Source organism: Corvus cornix, chromosome 15 (genome assembly GCF_000738735.6).
Source record: "Corvus cornix cornix isolate S_Up_H32 chromosome 15, ASM73873v5, whole genome shotgun sequence".
Lineage (NCBI taxonomy): Eukaryota > Metazoa > Chordata > Aves > Passeriformes > Corvidae > Corvus > Corvus cornix.
The window spans coordinates 7,011,696-7,034,775 of NC_046345.1; the positions used below are offsets into that span (position 1 = coordinate 7,011,696).

General features: G+C 46.4%; 1 protein-coding gene across 15 annotated transcripts in view; it reads left to right on the plus strand.

Annotated features, from left to right (window-relative positions):
• The window catches only part of FBRSL1 (fibrosin like 1), a 507,802-nt gene extending 494,720 nt beyond the window's left edge, over positions 1 to 13,082 (plus strand). For 14 of the 15 annotated variants that reach the window (XM_039560809.1, XM_039560806.1, XM_039560813.1 and 11 more), the window contains 6 exons: positions 619 to 690; positions 1,905 to 2,037; positions 5,177 to 5,254; positions 6,701 to 6,784; positions 7,801 to 8,041; positions 10,072 to 13,082. In XM_039560809.1, coding sequence (XP_039416743.1) covers positions 619 to 690; positions 1,905 to 2,037; positions 5,177 to 5,254; positions 6,701 to 6,784; positions 7,801 to 8,041; positions 10,072 to 11,305 — 1,842 coding nt within the window. In that variant the 3' untranslated portion in view covers positions 11,306 to 13,082. The remainder of the gene's footprint in view (positions 1 to 618; positions 691 to 1,904; positions 2,038 to 5,176; positions 5,255 to 6,700; positions 6,785 to 7,800; positions 8,042 to 10,071) is intronic. The other variant, XM_039560807.1, reaches the window with a different exon arrangement.
• The last annotated feature ends 9,998 nt before the right edge of the window (positions 13,083 to 23,080 follow it).

Here is a 23,080-nt window from a genome sequence, read left to right on the forward strand (position 1 = left end):
TCACAGAAATAAATGACTGTGAGCATGGGCAGACATTCACCAGTGAACAGATTCATGGTGGCTGAGGTCAGTGTGCTGATGTTCCACATAAAGAGTGGAACAGTGAGTACCACAGCTCAGCTGAAAACAGGGACTTGTTCAGCTGTGGCACTGCTCATCCTGGGGATTGTTTGTCTGTACCCTTTTCCTCCCCAAAAGCCAGCAGCCATAATAACCACACATGACTTAGCCTGCAGTGCAGCAGGGGTGAATGAACAGGGCTCTTTTCAGAAACAGAACTCTGAACCATTAGTTGCTTTCTCTTAAGCATGGCATACTGTTCTTTGCTGCCATTCATTTCAATTTAGGAAGGGGGGAGTGCACGTAGGAAAGAACAAGGCAGGATCTCAGATGTCCATGAGATGGGGAAGATATCCCACATTCTTCCTGTTTCCTTCTTAATTTAAACATCATCTGCTGCAGTACAGAAGAAAATGTTGATCACCCATTGTGCCGTTTTAGTAATCAGCCTTTCTCATTGCTTAGCTGCCTGGTTGACAGTAAGGGAAATGAAATGTTCTATCTGATGTAGATTGCTAACGTATAAATTAATCTAAATTCTTGTGCTTTCCACTGCAGAAACCCGGGAAGTGGTGTGCGGTTCATGTACAGATTGCCTGGCAGATCTACCATCACCAGCAAAAGATAAAGGTAATTCGGACGGGTTCTGGAACCAAGCCAAGTCTTTTAGCTTACAGATTGTATTTGAGTGAGTAATGGGCAGGAAGCAGTTAGTGTGGTGATTCTCAAGCTTGCCTGTATTGATTAACTAATACTTGCACTCCTTTAACATTTATTGTAGCAACTGTAAAGTTTATCTGAGGGCAAAGGAGCTGGGTGGAAGGGTGTACAGCCAGAAAGAGGGTAAGAAAGTGAGGGGGAGAGTAATTTCCCCAAGTCCATCTTTTTTTTACAAAGCATGCACATTTAATGTCGTTTCCTTTCTGCATTAGTACCTCCTGTGGAGGAGGTAATGAAATGGCCAATGTGGTGAAGAACATTACAGAGCAGAGAGCAGGAGAGTAGATTGATAACACCAGTGTTAGAGGTTGTGGGGCTTCCTGTGCCGATGTGATGGTGGGCAGAGGGAGGGGGGTTTAACACTCGAGGTGTAACAGGATGTAGGTACCCTGGGGTGCTGTTGCAGGCTCGAGGCTCCCTATGGCATGTGGAATAGCTGATAAAGGGACTTGTGTAGATTTTATTTTTTCATAGCTCCTGCAGTAGTTATTTTGTCCCGTTAATGAAGGCTATTCTGTGCTTAAGTAGGTGCCTCTGAAAGGGGCATAAATTTTTATAAGCAAATCTTTGAGCTGGCTTCTATGACTAACGTGCAGTTCTGGCCATGCTCACTTCTACAGGGCAAGGATAAAAACAGCCTCACAGCTTCCTCCATCCTTTGCCCCTTGCCTGCACACTGAGCTGTACTGGCTGCAGGAAGGGCATAGTATGGGCACGTCTCTCTCAAACTGGAGAGGCAGAACAGACGAGTCCATCACCCAGCTCTCCAGGCTTCTGTCAGCAGCTTTGTGCCTGCAGAGTAGTTTTTGTCAGGCTGAGAGTGCAGACTGCTCCTGGGGTGCCGTGCACTCGGTGTATCATGTTCCTGCTGCAGCGTGTGCTGCGGGGCTGAGTGCTCCCTGCAGACCTTATCCCTGGGATGGGGCAGGCAGCCGAGAGGCTGCGGGGTGGGATGGCCCTGCGGAGCCTGGCAGGGCACGACTGCGCTGCGTGACCGGAGACGCTGCTGTCACTCTCGCTAACGCTCCCTGGCAGGGCTAAGGAGGAGTGAGCCTTGATTCCCTCTCTTTTTCTCCCATAAAAAAGGAAGTGTATAATGAGATTGGTTTTATATCATTTGACAGCAAATGCAGCTGGATCCCCACAAGCTAGAGATAGGTGGTAAACTTGACCTGTTCAGCAGACCTCCCGCCCCTGGAGTGTTTCCAGGCTTCCATTATCCACAAGATCTTGCCAGGCCTCTGTTTTCTACCACAGGTAAGGGAAGATCATTCCTTGTTGATTTAAAAAAAAAAAAACCAAAACCAACCAACAGTCAGTATATGTCATGCATGTCTTTACAGCTACATATGCCTCAAAAATAGAAGCAAGGTTGGTTCAAGGGGTGCAGAGACACTGCTGTGACCAGGGCTCTGCCACCACCTCCAGTGCGGGATCCTGTGCACATCACTGAGCTGCAGCAGTTCGCTCACAGTCTTGTCTGTGCAGCTGGTTCTTATGTGCCTGATTAATAGGGTATAGAGTGATTTTTTAAAAGTGATTTTGACAAAACACTTGAAAATGTTACCATTGCACAGGATTGGAAGTGGCCCCAGTCTCTTTCTTGCTTTTATATGCGTGTTATTCTTGTCAGCTTCTCCACTCACCAAATTTGTTTGTTTTCTGAAAACAAGGGTTTTTTTGTAAAAGGAAAACTTCAGTAACAGCATTGAAAATACTACAGAAGGTGTATTTGTTAAGTGTTTGTTTTTTAAATAGAAAATTCTCCTATGTGTTACAAAATTTAGCACAGTCTAGGGCTTAAAATGGTATATTGAATTTACAAAAAGCCCCAAAGAATTAAATACAGTTTACGCTGATCAGTTGTTTTCCAGTCTGTTGGAGAAGTAATTACAATTATGCAATTACCAAAGGGCAGTAACCTTCACCGTGTTGTTCTCAATGGCTCCGACCATGAAAGACTGCAGCTCTCACATTCTGGTCTGGGAGGACAGTGTGGATTCATGTGGACTCTGTCTACCAAGTGCCAAATGTTGTTTTTATTCTCAAGCTTAACTTTCCTCTCAACTTCTTCACATTTTCTGTCTGTGTTTGAGATGCCAAAGTCTGCATTCTGAATGAGCTGCATCAATTGACGAGATGTAACTTAGTTCTTTGTGTATGTAATTAATTGGCAAATAATGTAATTTTCTCCCCTAATTTTACTCTGGTTTTATGATGCAATATTGCACAATCACCCTAACTCAGTGCATGCATGGTCATATTCAGCCTTGGTTCAACCCTGTTGAAATTAATGACGTTAGAACTGTTTTGAACTCTGTCCCAAACATGCCAGAAAAGCAGCAGATGAGGATCAAGCTGAAATTTCTGTGAGAAGTGAGTTTCAAATGCAGATGGCCTTCAGGAACTCCACCAGTGCTTCAGTCTGTCTTTCTGCTCTATCTGTGGATGGAAATTGTTAGGTATCAAATGCACATTTCTACCACATGTGATCAGTGCTGGTACCAGCTCTACGTTGTAGGGTGCTACCCTTTATTTTGGTCTCTATAAAGGTACTTTGATAGTACAAGGCCAAGATACTCATTGCATCTACTTGGATGCATAAGCACAGCTTATTTACAAACCTCTGGCTGTTTCCTATGGCAGATGTTTCGTTATCACTGTCCTCAGTCTGTCCTGTGTTGTCATTACAAGAACCTTGTTTCGTGTCTGGTTTTGCTACTGAAGGCTGTTCTGGACAGAATTACCCTAACAGGCAGAAAAGCACCAGTCCAGTTGGTATCTAGAGTTTTTTCCCTTAAAAGATGCAAGCATGGCTTGCTTTTCATTTGTAAAAGCAGGAGGGGAAATAGTACAAAATAGAAGTATTAAAGAGGGCAAACTAATAGAAAACATTCAATAGAGAGAAACAACCTTACAACAACTTGTCTGTGAGTATATTAATCACAGGAGCCATCACACGGTAAATCCAGGTAAAAAGTGCTGTCAACATGAGCAAACACTGCAGCTGGAATACATGGAGGAATAAATCTTTTACCCTGGAATATCCAAGGCATTCTTTTCACCTTACTGAACATGTGTGCAGTTGATGTGAATCATTGGTTCTGCTGCATTGCCTGGTTACTGGGGGAGACATAAGTTATCTTAGGGCCACCTGTCTCCAGGACGGATGCTGGGCTGCCTGGCAGACGCTCTATTTAATAACTGCCTGACAGCCTGCAGTGCTGCTCCTGGCTTTCTCCAGAGGATTTTTTATTATCAGCCCATGTAGTTGAGTTTGTAAGCCGTCTCCTTTGAAGAAATCTCCCATCCATTATACACCTTCTGAAATCTTAAAGGATTAGAAAGATGACAGTCTCCATCCGTCTTGAAGCATTGGAGCAGTCAGAATGTTTATAGAGAGGTACTAGATAGGTCTCGTTGTTGTGGTCTCTCTTAAGTTTCTTCAACTCATTTTCTGGCTGCTTAGGTTTGAGGTACCCAAGCTGGTGAGGGACACAGAGCTCTGTCTCCCTCTCAGGTTTCACAGTTTGCTTGTGTCCTGGACACGTGAGTGTGTTTCATAGCGACCATCAGTGGTTGGGCACTGTCACCAAGGAAGGCCAGGTCAGGGGCTGAGCAAGTACCCCAGTGACAGGTGACACCAGTGCTTTTCACACTCAGGTTACGAGCCCGTTCAGATTCATGTATGCCTGCCTGCAAAGGAAGAAAATCTCTCATTTTCTGCTCTGAAAGGAGAGCAGAGTTTTCTGCGTGAGCCTGGTCCACCCTGAAATACAGGGCAGACCTGCTTGTTTCACCCCCTTCCTTCCCCTCTCCTCAGCTTCATGTAATCCAGCATGCTCAGCAGTGGTGTTCTTTCCCACAAGGAAGCACAGCACCGTGGCAATGAGAGTGTCTAGGAAAGGGAAAAAATACCGAGGGGAGCCTGTAGATGCAGGGACAGATGTGAGAGCGTAGCTGGAGCTCTCATGGGAGAGGCATGATTGATGTTCCCTGCGTGCCTGTCATTAACTGATGTTTCGTATAGACTCTAATCAGTCACTTCCGAGCACCTTCTGTCTGGGCCCATAACCTGGGCTGACCCTTTTTAATGTAAACATGGAGTAATGACTGAAAATGTCAGACAAAGAGCTTGGCTTCCTCATTACTCCAGGTGAGCAGCAGCTCTCAGTGCAAGGTCTCCTCCCGCCTCCTAGAGCCCTGTTACAGACTCCTTGGCAGGGTTCTCAGGGAGATCCAGCCTGTTGCTCACCCGGCCGAGGTTTGGGGTCTTCCCTTGCTTTTGCTGTTTGAATGTGGCCTTTGCATCCAGTTCTTGAATGTGATGGCCACAAGCTCTGTGTATACAAGGAGTCACTTGCCCCTGAACTAAAAAGGGATCTTGTTCTCACAGGTGCAACACATCCAGCCACCACCCCTTTTGGTCCCTCACCTCACCACAGCAGTTTCCTGCCTACGAACCACTTGGCAGGTAAGTGTAAGTAACCCTGCCTCCACCTCTGTACCTGTGCCCCCTTCCTGGCTCTCAATGTGGTCCTGCACTGTAGCACTAGGGGAGGGAAAGGCTTAAACTGCCTCAGGATCCAGAAGCTGGCCAGCTTCTCATCCCTGCCAGCTCCCAGCACATCCCCTCACTGTCCCCCAAAGAAGAGGGCAGTGCAGAGCTGTCACATCTGTCACTGCTGGGACACTGCACCAGAGCCAAAATGTGACCTGTAGAGTCCTGTGCTCCTGAATGTGCCCGAGGAAATGGGGGAAATCTATGCAAAGATACCTCAGACAAGCCTCAGCTTAAAATGGGCTCCTCCTGTATCATTTTCCACCTATGAAAGGTCTTGACTAGGTTCTTCAAAAGAGTTCAGGGAACAGTTCCTGGCAAATAGTTGTTCTGCACATTTTGCCAGCCTTTCAGTTTCCTAATTGGCAGTAAGTAGAGCCCGATTTTCTCAAATGTCCTCATTTTAGAAGCTCACAAGCAGCTCATTGCCAATTAAAGTTCAAGCTCTGTTGATTAATGTTTTACTAACATTCATCCAATCAGTAAATGTGGCATGCCACATGACCTAGTAGACTGTTTTTTCTCTTGCAAATACCCAGATTTACATCAATTCCTGAACATTCTGTCAAAATTAACTATCTCTGTGGAGTCACTCAGCTACTTAATATCAAAGAGGAAGGGCAAGAACATCTGTTTTAAAATAAGTAAATAAGCAAATAGCTGTTTGCTTAAAGATCCAAGCTATTTGTGCCATTTGCCTTGATTTTTTAAATGTGATATCTGTGAGGAAGTGGAGAGCAACCTTACCTCCTGTAACATGGCAAGTTAAGGACTTGAAAGGGACACTCGAAAAGCCAGTGGGCAGGAGGAGGAGTTGTTTAGAGATGACTAGTAGGAAAGAAAACAAGTACACTGGTAGGATTTAACCCGTAGCTGTCTCTGGAGTGTGGAAGCCTGAGTCAGGCTATGTGCTCTCAGAGAGGAACCTCCTCTGGTGATGGGTGCCTTTACTGGGAAAAAAGTGCAGAAACAAGACAATGCATCTCCTCAGTGCTGGCCAAGGGGCCTGCTGAGATTCTTTCAAGGCAATTGCAATGCTTCTACTATTAGTACTGATAAGAAAAGAGAGTTATAGCTCAGCAGCCACCCTAATTTCAGCTATTAGACATTAATTTCTAGCTTGCTTCTGACTCGCATACAAAAGTTTATTACAGCACCTGTTTGCAGAGTGAGCACTGAATCCCTTCTCCATTTTAACATGATGGGAATTTTCTGTGCAAAGAACCTTGCAATGAGAAGGATCAGCTTAAAGTCTGGCCTAATCCTACTTGGATTCAAACCGTTAAGAAGGGGAGGGGTGCGTTTCATTCTCCAACATTCTTGGCTAAATGCCTGCTAAATCCCTGTTTGCCTTTCCAGATCCATTTAGCAGGTCAAGCACCTTCAGCGGCCTTGGGAACTTAGGCAGCAATGCCTTTGGAGGATTAGGCAGTCATGCTCTGAGTAAGTACTGGCTGGGTTACTGCAGACAAATATCCCTTCCAGAAAAGCCACATGCTAATATTTACAGCAGCTGGTGGTAGTTTTTAAAGAAGTTTAATTCCTAACCTCCATTCTCCTATCTGAAAACACTGCACCTAAGATTTCCAGGTCTCTGCGGTGGGAGCTTTTCTGCATGTCACAGAGATCAGTGGCTGTGCTCTGTGCCTCCTCACTGCTGAGGGTTGCTACCTTGTGTGCTCAGAGAGACACTGGAGCTGCAAAACCCCACCGAGCTCTGGGACCCTGTGGGCACCTAAAGTAACACCCTTCACCAGCGAAGATGCACAGTGGAGCAGCTATTGATACTTCTTCCAATTTGTGTAGATATCCTCTGTAACCATTGACTGAAGTTGAAATTACCTGTATAAAATAATTTTACTTCAAAAACATGTTACCTGTAGGCAAAACGTGCTTGAGAGTCACACATAAGAGAGCACATAAAAGACCGTGCTTGTGCATCTCATGGTGCAACAGGAATCAGCTGAAGATGGATGGAGGAAAATCGAATGACTGTTCTGAAAAGCCTACAGCCAAGCTCTGTGTTTATACACACACATACATACCACCAAATACTCTGGGTTCTTCAACAAAAAAGTCCCTGAAGCATCAGCTGCAGGCAGCTGATTGCTTGTAACTATGCACAAATTAAAGTTTCTACCAGAGAGAGGAGCTGAGGAAAAATACTGCTTTTGTGCTGGAGCCCTTGCCTGGGGTGGGTGGAGAAGAGAAGCTGGGCATTTTCAGTAGTCTCTGAGTTATTGAGGTGTATAAAGCTTCCTCCAACAACAGCCTTAAAAGAGCTGGTGGATCTTACACCCAGTGTTGGAATTATCTATGTCCACTCACTAGTTGCTCCCCCTCACCATTAAAAAGTCTTGAAAGGACAGTTCTGGTTGTGACTAATATTGTGAAAAATGTCTGTATAATTATTTGGTTTGAATTATTTTTAACTCTTCCTCCCCCTGCCGTTATTCTAGCTCACAACAACATTTTTACTCACAAAGATGGCCCAAACCTGCAGAATTTCAATAACCCCCATGAACCATGGAATAGACTCCACCGGACCCCGCCGTCCTTCCCAACACCTCCACAGTGGCCCAAGCCCACGGACTCAGAGCGAAGCTCCTCGGTGACAAACCATGACAGGGACAGAGAGCGGGAGCGGGAGCCCGAGAAGAGGGATCTTTCTCTGAGCAAAGATGACAGAGACAAAGAGAGGTGAGCACTGTGGGCTTCTGACCACTTCCTCCTGGGACTATTCTTCCTCTCTGTTTTTTCTGTTTTCCCGAAAATGTTGCTTGTCCTTAAAGCAGCTGAGAGGCCTTTCCCTCAGATAAGTACAAGTACTAGCATCACCAAAAAAATTCCTCTTCACCTTTTAGGATTTGTCTTCTGTGGAAATATGGTAAACTAGTCCCTGCTAGTAGGTTAACAAAAAGCACCAGGCTGAGGAATAGGGTGTGTTGCTGTGGTTTCAGTGTATACTTGGCTGTTTTCAATGCAGCTGCTTTAGGATTGCTGTGTATCCTTAAATGGTGATGGTAGCATTGTGATGGGTCCTTTGGAAACAGTCATAGTTCTCATTAATGTACAGATATGCTGATGAATTCAAATGCTAGCTGGACATTAACGAGATAAAAATGCAAATGCCTGTATCTGGAGCAGTGTGCATGAATCCATTAGCAAAACTGATTTTAAAAAATTGCATTGTGGGCAAATGCTTATTAACGATGACAGGCCTGTATCACCTGGGCTATAGTTACTTCATTAGCTCCCAGTTACATGATTTTGAAGCTGTGAAGCCCTTTATATTTCAGAGCCCAGTCGTCTCCAACAGGCTACTTCTTTGTAGGCAGTAACAGCCTGCACGTCTTAGATGTGTGTGCTTGACTAGTGATAGGGGTTCATAGTTTGCCTGAAGAGCTTTTAATGAGATCTTCAGGCAATACCTGTGAACAAGATTGTATGGCAGCAATAGGCTGAGAATCATCTTACTTTAAATGTTAAATTGTCTGACATCCTTGCACACAGATACTGTTCAGGTAGGAAGCTCCCTTCTAGTGAATTCTAGTGGAATTCATTTGCAGACCAAGGTTACTTTACTCCCAAGAGTGTTCACACAGGGGTTAACAGCTCTATTACATTTCTATTAATTTAGCTTAAGCTGTCCCCAGCATCCCTATTTGGACATGGTTTTAATAAACCACATCCTTGACCAGCAATCATGACTACCACAGAGGAAGAAAGCTGGGTTAGCAAATGCAACCATAAGGGATAAATACTTACACAACTCCCCAAAACACCTCCAGCTTTCAGTGCTCAGGTCTTAGAGCTCTCAAAAGCAAACACAGCATAAAACTTAGGCATCAGTGAACCTCTCAGCTGCATAATGCAGTTCTCTCAATCACACCATGATATTTTGCATTTAAAGTGTCTCTCATTCAGAGCAAAGTGCTTTTAGAAAGTGAGCACTATTTATTCCCCTGTTAAAAAGGTGGGATTAACTGTGACTAATTGGCTTGCTCAGAGGCAGAGGTGCAGTTGGAAATGTAAACCTTTGTGCCTCTCTTTCTAAACCATGGATGTTGTCATCAAACCCCTTGTTTGTCACAGCAGGTCCTCTTGAAACACAGCTCAGTTGCTCAGTCTCGTGGCCAATTCAAGCATGTTCCTCCTGAAGTACCTGGTGTACCTGCAAGAACTGCCAACAACAAAAACTCCTGCAGCTCCATAGGAAAATCAGCCTCACCTTATGGCTGCTTCCAGTCAACAAGGCTGACTTGGGAATGACCTGCATATATTTCTGTAGGCTTCTGTTTTGTGTGCCTGGATCCATATTTTTGGAAAGGAACCTGAGTTTTATAGCTGAGAAAGAAGGTCGTTGTCTAGCAGCAGGGATGTACACATGAACACACAATAAGCTTTTTTTTAAGAAAAATAAGTTGTCTAGAATTCTTCTTTCCCTACATTTCTCAGTGAAATGGTCTTAGGGTGAATGTAATCTTCCAGCCACATCCCCAATTTAGTCCCACATTTGTGAACATTTAACTTTTTTTGTCTTTGAAGTATGTAAAGGCAGCTACTGCATGTCCCTTAGCATAGCATCACAGCTGCAGCTGATGTTTGCAGAGTTTTCCAAATCCTGAGCAATCTCAAAGTGTACAACTGGACACAGCACTGTGCACACCCAACATCACGAGTGTATTTGTTCACACATAACCAAGGATGTACCTTCTGTGTTTTTACAGAGACCTCCTGGATAAAAACAGACATTCGAACAGATCCTCACCGGCATCAGCCCCAGTGACGCACCAGATAAGCAATCTCATCCGCAGCAACAGCCAGAGCTCCAGCGATCCCATCAGGCAGGTCAGCCTCGGGGAGAGGGAGAGGTCCAAGGAGCCTGAGCGAGAGCACCCTGACCGGCTGAGAGAGCCACCCATAGCTGAACACAAGATCAAAGAGAGCCGTTCTCCAGTGAAGGAAACTCCAAGCCATGATAAGAGACCCTCTGAGGACAACACAAAGCCAGTAATCCAGTCTGTATCCCCATACAGCAAACCTGCACTAAGTGAGAGCCTGAAGCTTACCAATCTAATGAGCAAGGACATGGAGAGAAAGACAGAGCTTCCCAGCGACCTCCAGAAGATTAAGAATGACATCAAAGTCAAGGAGGAGAGGAAGGAAGACAGTGATGTGCTGGTGGTTGGGTCTGAGCCTTCCCAGCACTCCCGGTCAGTGGAGCATCCCCCACCGCCCACTCTCCATGGATTATCATTGCCTCACTCGATGGCTGCCTCCATGCCCATCTCCATGGGCAGCGTGCACCAGATGAACAACATGAATGTCCTGGACCGCAGCAGGATGATGACCCCGCTCATAGGCATGAACCCTTTGTCGGGAAGAGAGAGGCTGCCGCATCCCGGATTTTCTTGGGACCCGATGAGGGACCCGTTGCGAGATGCCTACCGGAGCTTAGACCTGCACCGTCGAATGGACTTCCAGCTCCGGACGGATCCTATCCATAGGTTTCCTACCACCTCTGGCTTTTATGACCATGAGCGTTCCTACAGAGACAGGGAACCACACGACTACAACCACGAGAACCTTCTGGAAGCCCGCCGAGAGCAGGAGCGGTTGCGGCAAGTGGAGGAGCGCGAGCGCTTGCACTTACGGGAAGAACTTGAGCGTGCCAGAATGCACCACTTGCACTCGTCCCCCATCGAAAGCCACCTGGCACATGTGCCATCCTTCATGCCTCATTTGAGCGGGATGCATTACCCCAGACTGAGTCCATCCACTGCCATGCACAACGGGATTTTGAACAGGAACCCGCCGACCGCAGCGCTGAGCGCGCCGCCGCCTCTCGTACCAGCCAGCAGCACCAGACCTGCCTCCCCTCGCAGGACTACTCCACTCACAAACTCAGAGTCCAGGGACTATTCCCCCTCTAGGAACCCCAAAGAAGTAGAGGCACGATAGTCCCCAACATTGAATTTTAAACTCACCTGTACATAAAACAAGCAAACAAACAAACAAACAAAAAAAAAAACACAAACAGGAAAAAAAAAACCAACAAAAAAAGAAAACAACAAACCTTTTACAAAATGCACTGCTGTAAACTTTTTTTTTAATGTAAAATTTGTAGAAGTTAAGCACATTTCCATAAATAACGGGGTTGGGGACTTTCCAACAAGAAGGTTGCTGAGAATGGGAATTTAATATATAGGTATTGATTTTTGGTTTTGTTTTTTGTTTCTGTGCTAAAAAAAATGAGTTAAGAATATCAAGTTTGTACATTTTTTCCCAAATGTGAGAAACATTTTTAATGGATTTGTATTTTTTTTAATTTTGTGCTCTTTATTCACTTAAAAAAAGAAGAAATTTTGCTTTTGTTTTTAGTTAAATTTGCATTTTAAAGGCCTCAGATCCTTAAGAAAAAAATACCCAGGGTTTCTTAAAAGTATTATTTATGGAAATACTGTAGTTTTACAGTCCACTGTGAGGTTCCCTTCTGAGGCCAATTGATCACTTACCTTGGTACTTTGGAACCGAAGTTACAGATATATATTAAAATATTAATAATAATAATAATGTACAAAACTGTTTGTTTTTTGCCTTATTATATTATGCAGAAATTTAAGAGGAATTTTTTTTGACTTCTTGTTTTAAACAAAAAAAAAAAAGAAAACAAACTGTAAATATTCTGTTAATATAAATGTACACCAATATTAAATTCTTAACATAGGTAGACTTTATAAAAATGGTTTCTAGAACCACTCTGGTTATTTGTTAACATGGTTACAACTCATACTCTTGTCACAGTCAGAAGTTCACACTCAGAAAGCTCAGTACGGCATATATACTTCAACTATGCAAGAACTTGGAGGCAGGTCTTAGTGGATGTTGGGGGGAGGAAGGTTTTAAAAAAAAAAATTAAAAAAAAAAAAAAAAACAACCCAAAAACAACCAACTCGCAACTCTGGAGACATAATGGCAATGGCATGTGAACAGGAAGAAGGCTGCTTGTGTTTAACAAAAAAAAAAAAAGAGAGACTGAATTTTTTTGTACAAACACAAGGGACAGTTCGTCAAGGAAAGAGAAAGACACACGCTCCTGGAAGGGAATTTTGGTTTCCTACTTTTCAAGCTGGCAAAAGCAGATGGAACTGGCACAGTACCATGCGGCAGACCCTTTCCTTATTTTTTTCCTTTTTTTTTTCTCTTTTTTTGTGTTGTGGGCAGGATCGCTGGCAAGCAAGGACAATTTTCCGTGGACCCCTTGTGCTAATTGTGCAGTGTTCTTATTGGAATCTGTATACAAGACAAAGTAGAATTTTAGGAGTGCAAAAAAAAAGTCTAATGGTTGATTAAAAAAAAAAAAGAAATTCTGATATATTATCTATAGTACATGAAGACCATAAGCAAATGTTTGTTTCAGTGTGGTTCTGCCTTGAACTGCTTTTTGGCATGATTTATTTTTTATTTCCGATTTTACTTTTCATCCATATGTAAATTTTGCCATGTTTTACTTGCTGTACCATCCCCCCTTCCCTTATTTTATTTTTCAGTGTCCATGTTTTATATATCCTGGGCTTTTTCTCTCTAGTTAATTCAGCCATCCGCTACTATTTTCTTGGCTCTGTAACTCTTGTTTCCCCCCCTCCCCGTCCTCCCCCCTGCACCCCCTGTAATTTTAAACATTCAGTTTCCTTGTAGATCAATGAAGATAAATACAACATTGATTTTGGATGAAAAAGGCAGTTGAGTGTTTGTGTGTCGTAGCCAGCGCTGTTGACTCGAGGCTAATGGTTTATTGACGGCTGGGAGGAGGCAGCTGGCGGAAGGGGCTGGTGCTGGGACAGGGATTTGCTTCTGCCTGTGAATCCTTCCCAGCAGAAGGAGCACGGTCCGTGACACGCTCTGGAGGCCGTGGCTGCTGTCGGGATTTGGGGTTTGGGGAGGAGAGCGGAGCGGTGCCGCCCGCCCTGCAGCATCTCCACCCCACGGCCCGGGGGCACCTGGGGCTCTGCGCCTCGGGGGCTGGTCCAGCATCTCCTGCTGGGGGAAAGAAGGACAGAAAAGGAAGCGTGCAGCAGCTCATTTGGAGGGACCCTGCTGCCGGCGTCACCACGGGAAGTTTATCGCCTCAGGCGCTGCTCTCCACTTCCCATTTGCTTCCCCAGCCTTTCCCGTGGGCTGAGCCATCTGCGGGGGGATGGAGCCGTGCCCCGAACCCCTCGTGCTCCGCGGCTGATGGAGCGGTGGGTGACGGTGCTTTAGGAGCATGTTACAGCTTCTGGGTTTAGGTCTGCGTGTGACTAAATTAGTGAGCATGAAAAAATAAAATGAAATAAAATTGCAGGGTCCTTAATCTGATGAAAGGAGGCTTAAAACAAAATAGGCACTAAAAATCAGCACCTGCTCTCCCAGCTGAAATTGGAGGAACATAGAACACATGGTGGATGTGAAAAGCGTGTTGGACTCAGCATAAAGATTCATAGTGCTGGCTCAGGGGGATTGTAATTCTCCTGGTGCTAGTGTCCAACATGAGATCTTGCTTGACACCATCTCTGACATGGACCTGCATAAATGAGCCCCCCTAACCTCTGTTAAGAGTCCATAGCTGCATCTTCCTGATGCAGGTATGTGTGAGCAAGGAGGTTGTTCCTGCAAACTTCAGAAAAAAATACAAAAATGGACCATGCCCTTTGGAAGCATTTGGTCTGTGTAGGACTTAAAAGTGAGCATTAAATCAATGCCATGCTCCCCTGGCATTCCTGAAGGATTGCTTATTGCAGCCACCCTGCTGCCAGAAGAATTCATCATGACTGATGTTGTGGAGGTCTGAATATTAAAAGAAAGTCAGTGGTTTGCCATTTACTGTATTAGGAGGCATTGCTCTCCCACATTTGGAGGATGACCCATCAATAATGCTGCACTACAGTGGGATTCCTGTGGAATTACGCAGTGTCGAGTATCAGCCTTCTCACAAAATGGTTCATCATGATTAATGGTATTATTACCTAAACAGAGAAACTAATTAATTCAGCCTTATTCCTTTAAGCCACCCCAGCTGAGCTGCCTTCTGCTAAAAGAAGGGGTGCAGAAGGACTTCCTGGGTTTTATGCATTTCTACCACTGTTCAGCTTTCATTTTGTGCCATTTTCACCATTTTTATTCTACTTTTGGCTGTTTCCCTAAAGACTTCCCTCAGCCACCAAAAAAGGATGGAGTTTAGCAAACAAATGACAGTGGGTGGGAGGAAGAAGATTGGATTTGGAAGGTTCATTGCTTGCCTCAGTCAACCTGTGTTTAAAAAGACACTCAGGAAACTGTAAGGAGGGAGACCAGTGGTTGCACTTCAGTTACCTTTTGTCCCAAATGCCACATGCCCTCCGGGGCTCCGTGGAAGATGTGTGCATCAGCTTCAGTTAGTGGGGGCCACTCTTGGCCCAGTCAGTAAAATGGACAACCAGGATATCAGGGAGTGAGGGAAAAAGCCACTCTTCAAAGCTGTAACAAATCCTCAGATCACTTGTCAAAAATAGTAACTGTTCCTTGACAAAAAGATCTAGTGCTTCCCTAAAAAGCCAGCTTTATTGCCTAAAATAAGCATATGGGAATTGTCCTTTTCAGCCTATAGAGATACCATAAATATTTAGTTAGCTGTTGGTGACCTGGAGTTAGACAAACAGAGGGTTGATGCAGGGGACCCCAAGGACTCGGCAGCAGGCTGAGCTTCCACTGTCAGCTCTGCAACGCCAGCATCGCCTGGGCCCAGAGGAAGGAAAGCATAAGAAGCCAACTAGTCAGGAATGCAATATCCTGAGAGCTTAGGGAAGAGCGAGACACACCAGCTGTGCTTCGGGCAGCCCAGCAAGTGCCAGAATGAGAGCAGAGGTAGATCAGTGGTGTGCAGCTCAGGCTGGAGCCGAGAAACCGTCAACAGTGGAGAAAACAAGATTTGTGTTTTCCTTGGCTTGTGCCAAGCAAAAAAAAAAAAAAAAAAAAAAAAAGGAAACCCTTACCTCCCTCAGGGAATTCCTTTTTGCCAAAGTCTTAAGAAAATAGTTGTGTTGCAGTGTTGGGGGATTTTGGTAGTGGTCTTGAGAGGCCAAAATGGCATTGCCTGTCACCAAAACCTGGGTGTCCCCACGCCAACACCCCTTGCAGAGCTCTCCGCAGTGCTTCTTGGTGCCCCTTTGCACGTGCAGTTTGCTTTGGGGATAGTCCAGCTAAGGAAATAAAGAGAAACAGGGCTTGGACAAACAAATTTAGCACTTTTGCTCAAATCCTGGGGAGCTGGTAGCCCAGGGCTTAGCTCAGAAACACGGTGCTTTGGGAAGAGCAGGGCAGGTCATGGGCTCAGCCTCAAACTGGGCATCACTGTGGGCAATCAGCACTGTCCGGGGGAGCCGCTTCATGTCCACCTGTGTCCAGCAATTTGGCATCCCCCTGCTGAGGCCACAGCTCTTGCACTGTATCAAGATCAATACTTTGTAAGGAAAATGCCTTTCCCAGTAGTGCACTGTATTATGTGAAACTGAATAAAAAGCAAGGAGTGGGGGAAGGCTACACCAGGCCTGAATTACAGGCTCCCATTTCTGAACATAATGGAGAAAAAGAAGAATCAAATGATGTTTTGAAGTTTAACTTGGAAAATATTTTTCCAAAGCCTTTGAGGGATGTGTGTGTGAAGTAAAAAGGTCGGCTCCCCTCATTCCAGCCCCTGCTGCTGCGGCACAGCTGGAGGCTCCCTGCGCAGCGGCTGGGACCTCCTTGCAGGTGTCTGCACGGCAATTTCTTTGTCTCCTCACAAAAAACCTTCTGCTCCATTAAGCTTCCCTAATTGCGGCATTTATCATCAGCCATTTTCTGCTTGTTCCCTTCCTCATTCAGCGAGGATGTGTCAAAATAGAGATCCACCCGCTGTCCCTCCGAGATGAAGCTGTTCGAGGCACCGGCTGCTCAATTGGCCGTTCAGCAGAAGGTCCCTCATTACCGGCTAGGCGGCAGCTCGTGTGTCACACACATCACAGCAGCCGGGCTGTGCTGGCCGGGTGTCAGGCCCTTTGCACTGAGCCTTGATAAATAGCTGAAAGGAGAAAAATACAGGGCTTATTTTTTGACTCAAAACCCAGCCAGCTTCGTCCTCCTCCTCCTCCAGCTCCTGATTGGAATTCACGCAGCGAAGTGCAGCTGCCTGCAGCAGGGTGAAGCCCTTCATCTCCCCCCAAAGCAGTCTGAGGAGCAGAGGATGTGTTAGACACCCAAAGGAGATGGGGCCCAGCTCACACCCACATCGGCCTTGGTCATACACCAGCGGCAGGAGGAACCCTGGAAGAAAACCACTGTGGCTCAGTGGGGCGGGCAGGCTTCTGCAGCTGCTTTCCAGAGGAGTTGCCATCATATACGAGGTCATAATTAGCTCTTCTGCAACATTTGCTCACTGTTTTATCAAAAACACTTTTAAAATAAATATTATTATTTCAGGGAAAGGAAAAACCAGTCAATACACTGAAGGAAGTGACCAACTTTTCAAAAGTGCTCTGCTCCCTTCCACAGCGTCCCCTTCTCTCCAGCATTTGCAGCTGATGAAGGGCCAGAGCCCAGCGACGTTCCCCAGATGCACTGGTGGTGGTGGGATCACTCAGAGGAAATTGCAAAGCAGAAGAACTCTGCAAATCCAAATTCAAAGTGCTGGCCAGTGAAAAACACAGTGGTGAGGAACGAGTTTGGGGAAGCTTTTAGGTTTCATTATTCAAAAATCTTTCTTTTTGAGTGCTATAAAAAAGCCTCCTCCTGTGGAGGGAACAAAGGAAAAGGGATTAATTTTATAGGGCTTTTTTCAAAACTAAGATGGTTCCGGATTTTTGGTTTGTTAATGGACATCTAAGAAACTACAGAGAGTGAAAAATATCCAACAAGGGAACCTCATCTGAGGGGTGATTTGCACTAAGCCCCTTTGGACAGGGGAGGTGGTAGTACCATAAAGCACACTGTTACAGCTTCCATTTAAAAGAAACCCACCTTAACTCCCAGCACATACCACTGGTGGCCCTGAAAAGGCTGAAAGCTGTGCTCTGCTGTCATGGGGCTCTGCAGGTTAACCATGTGTCTGCAGCTGGGAAGCAGGGATCGAAAGCAGCCCAGCTATTGAAGGAATTAGTTCAGCTGCTGGGGCCAGCTCTGGAGGTAACGCACGGCCAGATTAGCCTTTCCAAGAGCTCAGCAATTTCTTCCATGTCCTATGGAATTTCACTAGCCCAGCTCTGCAGAATTTAAAGGTTAAGCCTCAGGCACGACGCAGCTACTTTGCTGTCAGATACAGAATCAATGCCACTTCTCTGCCCAGCACATCGGGGCACTGGGCTGCCAATGGCCCGTGCCCAGGGTACGGCAGAGCCACAGGAGGAAGGAGACCCTCTCCCACCTGGGTCTGCAAAGTCCACACCAGCCTGTTTGGACCACTACTGACAGATCTTGTGGCAAAGGCACAGTACAGTTTTTCCACACCCTGCCTCCAATGTGTTCACTGGATGACTTCACGCAGCCAGACATGGCCAAAAATGTGCCTCTGTGAACTAATGAATTGGTTTAATTGTATGCCAAACCTGAGAGCAGCCAAAAGTAACAAATTAAAGTTTACAATCCTGTGGTCTCATTTACAAGGGGATAATACAGCAACTGTTTATTTTGTGAGATGTTAGAGTGAGTCGGGAGAAAATTACAGCCCCTATATAATATTAATAATAATCAACATCATAAAAATACTTTTAATAGGAAACACTGATGGTTGTTTTGCTCCCTTAACTTGCACTATTGTTCCAGCCCGTCTGGCTGCCAGCTCACAGGGCAGGGGGTGTTGATTCCCTGGAGGCCAAGCTGGCTCCACAGCCACAGCAGCTCACAGCAGCTTCACACTTAAGAGTTTAATAATCGCTCTGGCTGTAGCGCGGTAGCACCCATGGGAGGATCCACAGGGGCAGATGATGCTTCACAGGGCCATGGAAAGAGATCCAGGGGAGGAAGGAGATGCCAGGATGCCTGGAAGCTGCCTGGAAGCTGCTGGGAGAGCATGGCCGAGGTCCCCAGCCCAGAAGGAGCAGGCTGGGCGGGGAGGTGAGAGCAGCAGCTCTGCAGCTTTTGGAAGACGTGCGAGCCACGCCCTTTGCCAAGGGATGGAGGTGCAAGATCAGCCTGCATCGCCCTTGCAGCTGTGTCCCCAGGCAGGAGGGAGAGCCTGGCAGGTTTAGGGACACATCCCTACTGCCCTGGCACATGCTCCGGGAACGCCCCACTGGCAGCTGGTGCCAGCTCGGCCCAGTGGCAGTGGCTCCACTCCTGCTGCTCTCCAGGACAGGGCACCAGAGCTGTGACACTGCCAGCGCAGGAGCAGGAGCCTCCTGGGCTGGAGACAGCCGTGAGCCCAGCGTTGTGGGCACTGGCACGGGCTCCAACACCACAAAGCAGTGACCAGGTGAAGCAGGTGACAACATCCTTGTACAAGGACAGTCTCGGGCTTTCAGCCTTTTTCAAGCCACTGCAGCAGGAGCCCTGGCTCCATCTTCACTTGTGCACAGGTTTCCCAGCGTGGGGGTCCCCCGGGCTCCAGCACCCCGTTCACTCCAGCCAAGGGCTCCAGAGAGGTGGGGACTTGAAAGAAGGGCTCTGGGATGAGGGACAGTCCTAAATATGGTAAAATTGCCATAACTGGCTTATTTTTCCTGCAGAAGAGATGAGGCCCATATGAAGCTCAGCAGCTGGGTGAACGGCTGTGTCACCAAAGGCAGTTGAACGGGAATGCAAGAGGGGGGAAAATAAATAAATACGTTCGTACATCCCCATGAAATGAGCCCCTCCCCATTCAGCCATTTCCCTTTATTTCTTCCTTTTAGAGGCAAGGTTATCGGGTCTAACATCACATCCAAACATTTCAGCACTAGCATTATACGGGATGCTCCAAGGTCAGCGCCTGCAGCTGTAAACTCATTAGTCTTGTCTTTTGTGAGAGAAGAAAGCCTCTTCATTCCGCTCTCGCCCCCTTCCCCCCTAATTAAAATTAAGGTATTTCCTGGCCAAAAGTCATTTCTGCATTCATTCATCTCAATTCTTTTCTGTTTGGATAAACCACCCTTTGGTACTCCCAGGGTGTTATGTATACAAACTATAAACTCTTAATGGTCCTGCAGTGTGTTATGACTGGCCTAAAGAGCTAAAGCAGGCTCCGAAAAAGTGGTTCTTGGCAACGCTGTGTATGGAGTTCAGGCTCATCAGTCATATGCAATTAGAGATTAAAAGTGCTTGATGGACTATAGGGGAGACCAGCACAGAGGGAGATTAGGAATGTAGGAGAGAAAAGGCAAACAAAAGCTTTTATCTCGGCACAGCAGTTGCTACTACAAAAGCAGCAATGGAAGGACAGTCCCCATTTTCCAGAGGCACCCACGGCCTTTCCAGCTCGAGGGCCCCAGCATGCCCCATCTCTGTTCTGTTGACCACCCACATCTCCAGCGGGGTGATGCAGGTCCTCGGGAACACCAGGGCTGGTGGCTGTTGCCCAGGGAGGGCTCGGGAAGGCCAGGCTCTAGAGGAGGCTCATGCTGCAGCCCAGGATTTCCAGCCCTCGCTTCCAGCTGCCCGCAGGCACAGTGCCTGGCAAACCAAACTCCCCCCAGCTACTGGCAAGGGCCAATCTGCCCAGAACAGGGGCACCTGGGAGGCATCAGAAGCCTGATGGGTCTATGGGGATGGGGAGGGAACAGTAGCTCTTCCTCTTAGAACAAAGGGGAGTTTCCCCATTAGGCTGCTCTTGCCCTGAAGGGGAGGTGGGTCGTTGTCATGTAAATACTTTTGAAAGGTTTGTGGCCATTTATTTCTTGTTTTGCTGAGTGTGGGAGCCTGCTGCATGCTGAAATAGGCTATGGGGCACAGCAGCTCCCTGATGACCATCCCTGCTGGATGCTCCCAAGGACAGGAAAAAGCAGAACACAGGGGTTGGCAGGGACTCTTCCCCTCTCCTTCCACACCCTCAGCCTATGCAACCTCTCCATTTTGGGCAGGCTTAAAATGCTGGACTAACATAAGATACAGGGAGACACAGAAATTATGTTTCTCCCAGCAGAGAAATATTTGGGTTCATAGACTGAAGGCAGTTGGTGCTTTATGTAAGGAGAAAAGTCTGAGCAGCTCTTCAGAGCACAGTGGTCACCACAGTCTGATAAACTGTTTCTTATAGTATCAGGTGACACAAGTGAGACTTGGTACTTTGTGGCCTTCTTGGTGAGGCTCAGAGTGTCCACCCTGGAAAAGCCAGGAGCCTTCCCTCCTTTCTGTGCCCACAGCGCAGTTGTGCTTCCATCCATTTGTTTTTCCTACCCACAGCTAAGAAGAGAGCCATGGAGGTACCTGGCCTGTCCAGCCTGAAGGAAGGAGCTGACTCTTTATGGAGTTTCATTATAGAAGTCTCAATCAGCCATTAGAGGTTCATTTAAATGGGTTTTCTTGAGCATTAATAGAATATGGTAGTGCATTCATAGCCAGCTTTCCTCAGGTTTTACTGAAAGTGGTATAAGTGGGTTTCTTCAAGTACATGTGATTGCTCGTAGCCACTGAAGTTGATTTGAATCACTTGCTACCAGGCTCACCAATTTAGCCTGATAAATTGTGCATTATTAAATGGGGGAAGGGAACAAAGCTGTGTTCTCCCAGAGAAGAAAATGCAGGATTTCTCATCAATGAGGAATGATTCCTCTCATCAGCACAGTCTGAAAAAGGCCATAATGAACCATTTGCACCTAAGAGCACAAGCCTTCAGTCTACTACATTCCTGATCAGTCCTTGAACTCCGAGATTTGGAGATGATGGGCTCTGCCCAGAGCCAGCCATGAGGTAAATCTGACCAGCAACTCTATGTGTTTAGGTAAGAGTGTGCTTTTATATCAGTGTTGCCTGGCCATGCTCATCAGCCATCACAGCCATCCTCTGTACAGGTAGCTCTGCCCTTCTGCTCAGGAGCACTCGTAGGCTGCAAACTGTGCATGAAAAGGGATTCAACTCCTCACCCCCAGCATTATTCTTGCTAAAGTAACAAACATATTTGGAAGGCTTTTTCTTTGTGTTGAATAGGAAGCATCTGCCATGTAGGAAATAACTATCTGACTCTGGGGAGCTGGTCTCACCCTCACCCACACAAGCCCCTTGCCAGCCTACTGGTGATCACACAGGAGGTCATGCATTGGGGTTTGGGAAGGGGCTGGTCTCCATTACTGCTGTAATGAGAGTATTGTTTTGGGCTGATGTTCTGAAATGCATTTTAGGCGGTTTCAAACCAGACCCCAGCTGCAACAGTGTCTGGGTATGCAAATAATCCACTCTGTTTGGATGACAATGAATTTAGTGTTTTTAATGTACTGCGTAAGTACGAGGCTTTCTGGATCCCACTGCTCCGTCAAGACTGGTGTCCTGCTTAAGTGTCCCAGCATGCGTGGGGCTGTGTAATCAGGTCCCAGGCTGCATTTCCCCATCTCACCAGGCTTATTAAAGCCCTGCTGTGTGACAGCCCCGTGCGCAGGCTGTGCCGCGGCCCCGCAGGGCCCCGGCTCCGTGCGGCTCCTGCTCACACTCGTGGCCTGATGGATGGACCCGTGTTAATGAGCTCCGAAGGGAACCACATGGAGCCCTCCTTGCTGGAGGCACAAGCCTCTAAGGGAGGGAGTTAAAAGGGGGCAAAAAAGAGCAGTAGAGAAAAGGGATAGGCTCCAGATAGCTCCTTTGGGGATGTGAGGGTTGTGCTTGATTAAAAGCAGTGCTTTATGAAAATGTTATTTGCTATGCTTGGAAGATGACATTCAGTGCAATAAGAGCGTGCAGCAAACCTAATATGGTCCCTGTGGAAAGGGCTGAGATGTGGGCCTGTGGATGCATCCTGCCCTCTTATCTTTGATCCCTTCTCTGCAGTAGCTGGGTTTTTCCTCCTAGTACTGGGAGGTTCCACTTTCTCCCAAATATGTAGGCATCCTTACTCTGTGCCAGTGTGCAAGGAATGATGTGGAAAACCTCTTTGATGAGGAGATTCTCGCCAGCAGAGGACTGTGACTGCTTCTCTGGGAGAAAAGGATGACTGGTACCCAAATCTCTACCCTCCAATCTGGTTCTGAACTCACAGGGTGTATTTGTTTTGGCTGCCATCAGCTTGGTTACACCAGCACAGCTGGAATGAGCCTTTCAGAAGGTGATGCACAGATCTATTTCCAAGTAGTTTGCACTAGACTTTGTCTGGATGCGTTTGATTTTTAATGCTTTCCCAGAACTCTTGTAAATTTTTTATTTCTGCTGAAAGCAGGAGAAACTAGCTGCTGTGCACAGAATAAAGTTGATTGTCTACAAAGTTTAATGCTGTTTTCTTGCTCTATTATTTGGCCGTTCTGTGTTTGTGCAAAACTGGTTTAAAGCTCACTCAGAGCTCCTGGACTGTGCAACGAAGAGAAAGGGGAACAGTTATTTCTCTGCTCTGCCAAAATATACAAAATTTTATGTACCATGGTGGAAAGTTAAGGTGAAAAGGGCTGGATGTGAGACAAGAAACATTTCTTTAATTTTCTCTACTTTTTTTAACAGGATTTGCTGTTGCTTTGAAAGCCTCCTGCTATTTTACAGGCAATAAAAAAGAGAGACTGAAAGCATTTATTTCCTGAGACCTGCTTGTTTCTTGAGCTCTGTTAAACTGAGCTTGCCTAGCAAAGGAAGGAGCAG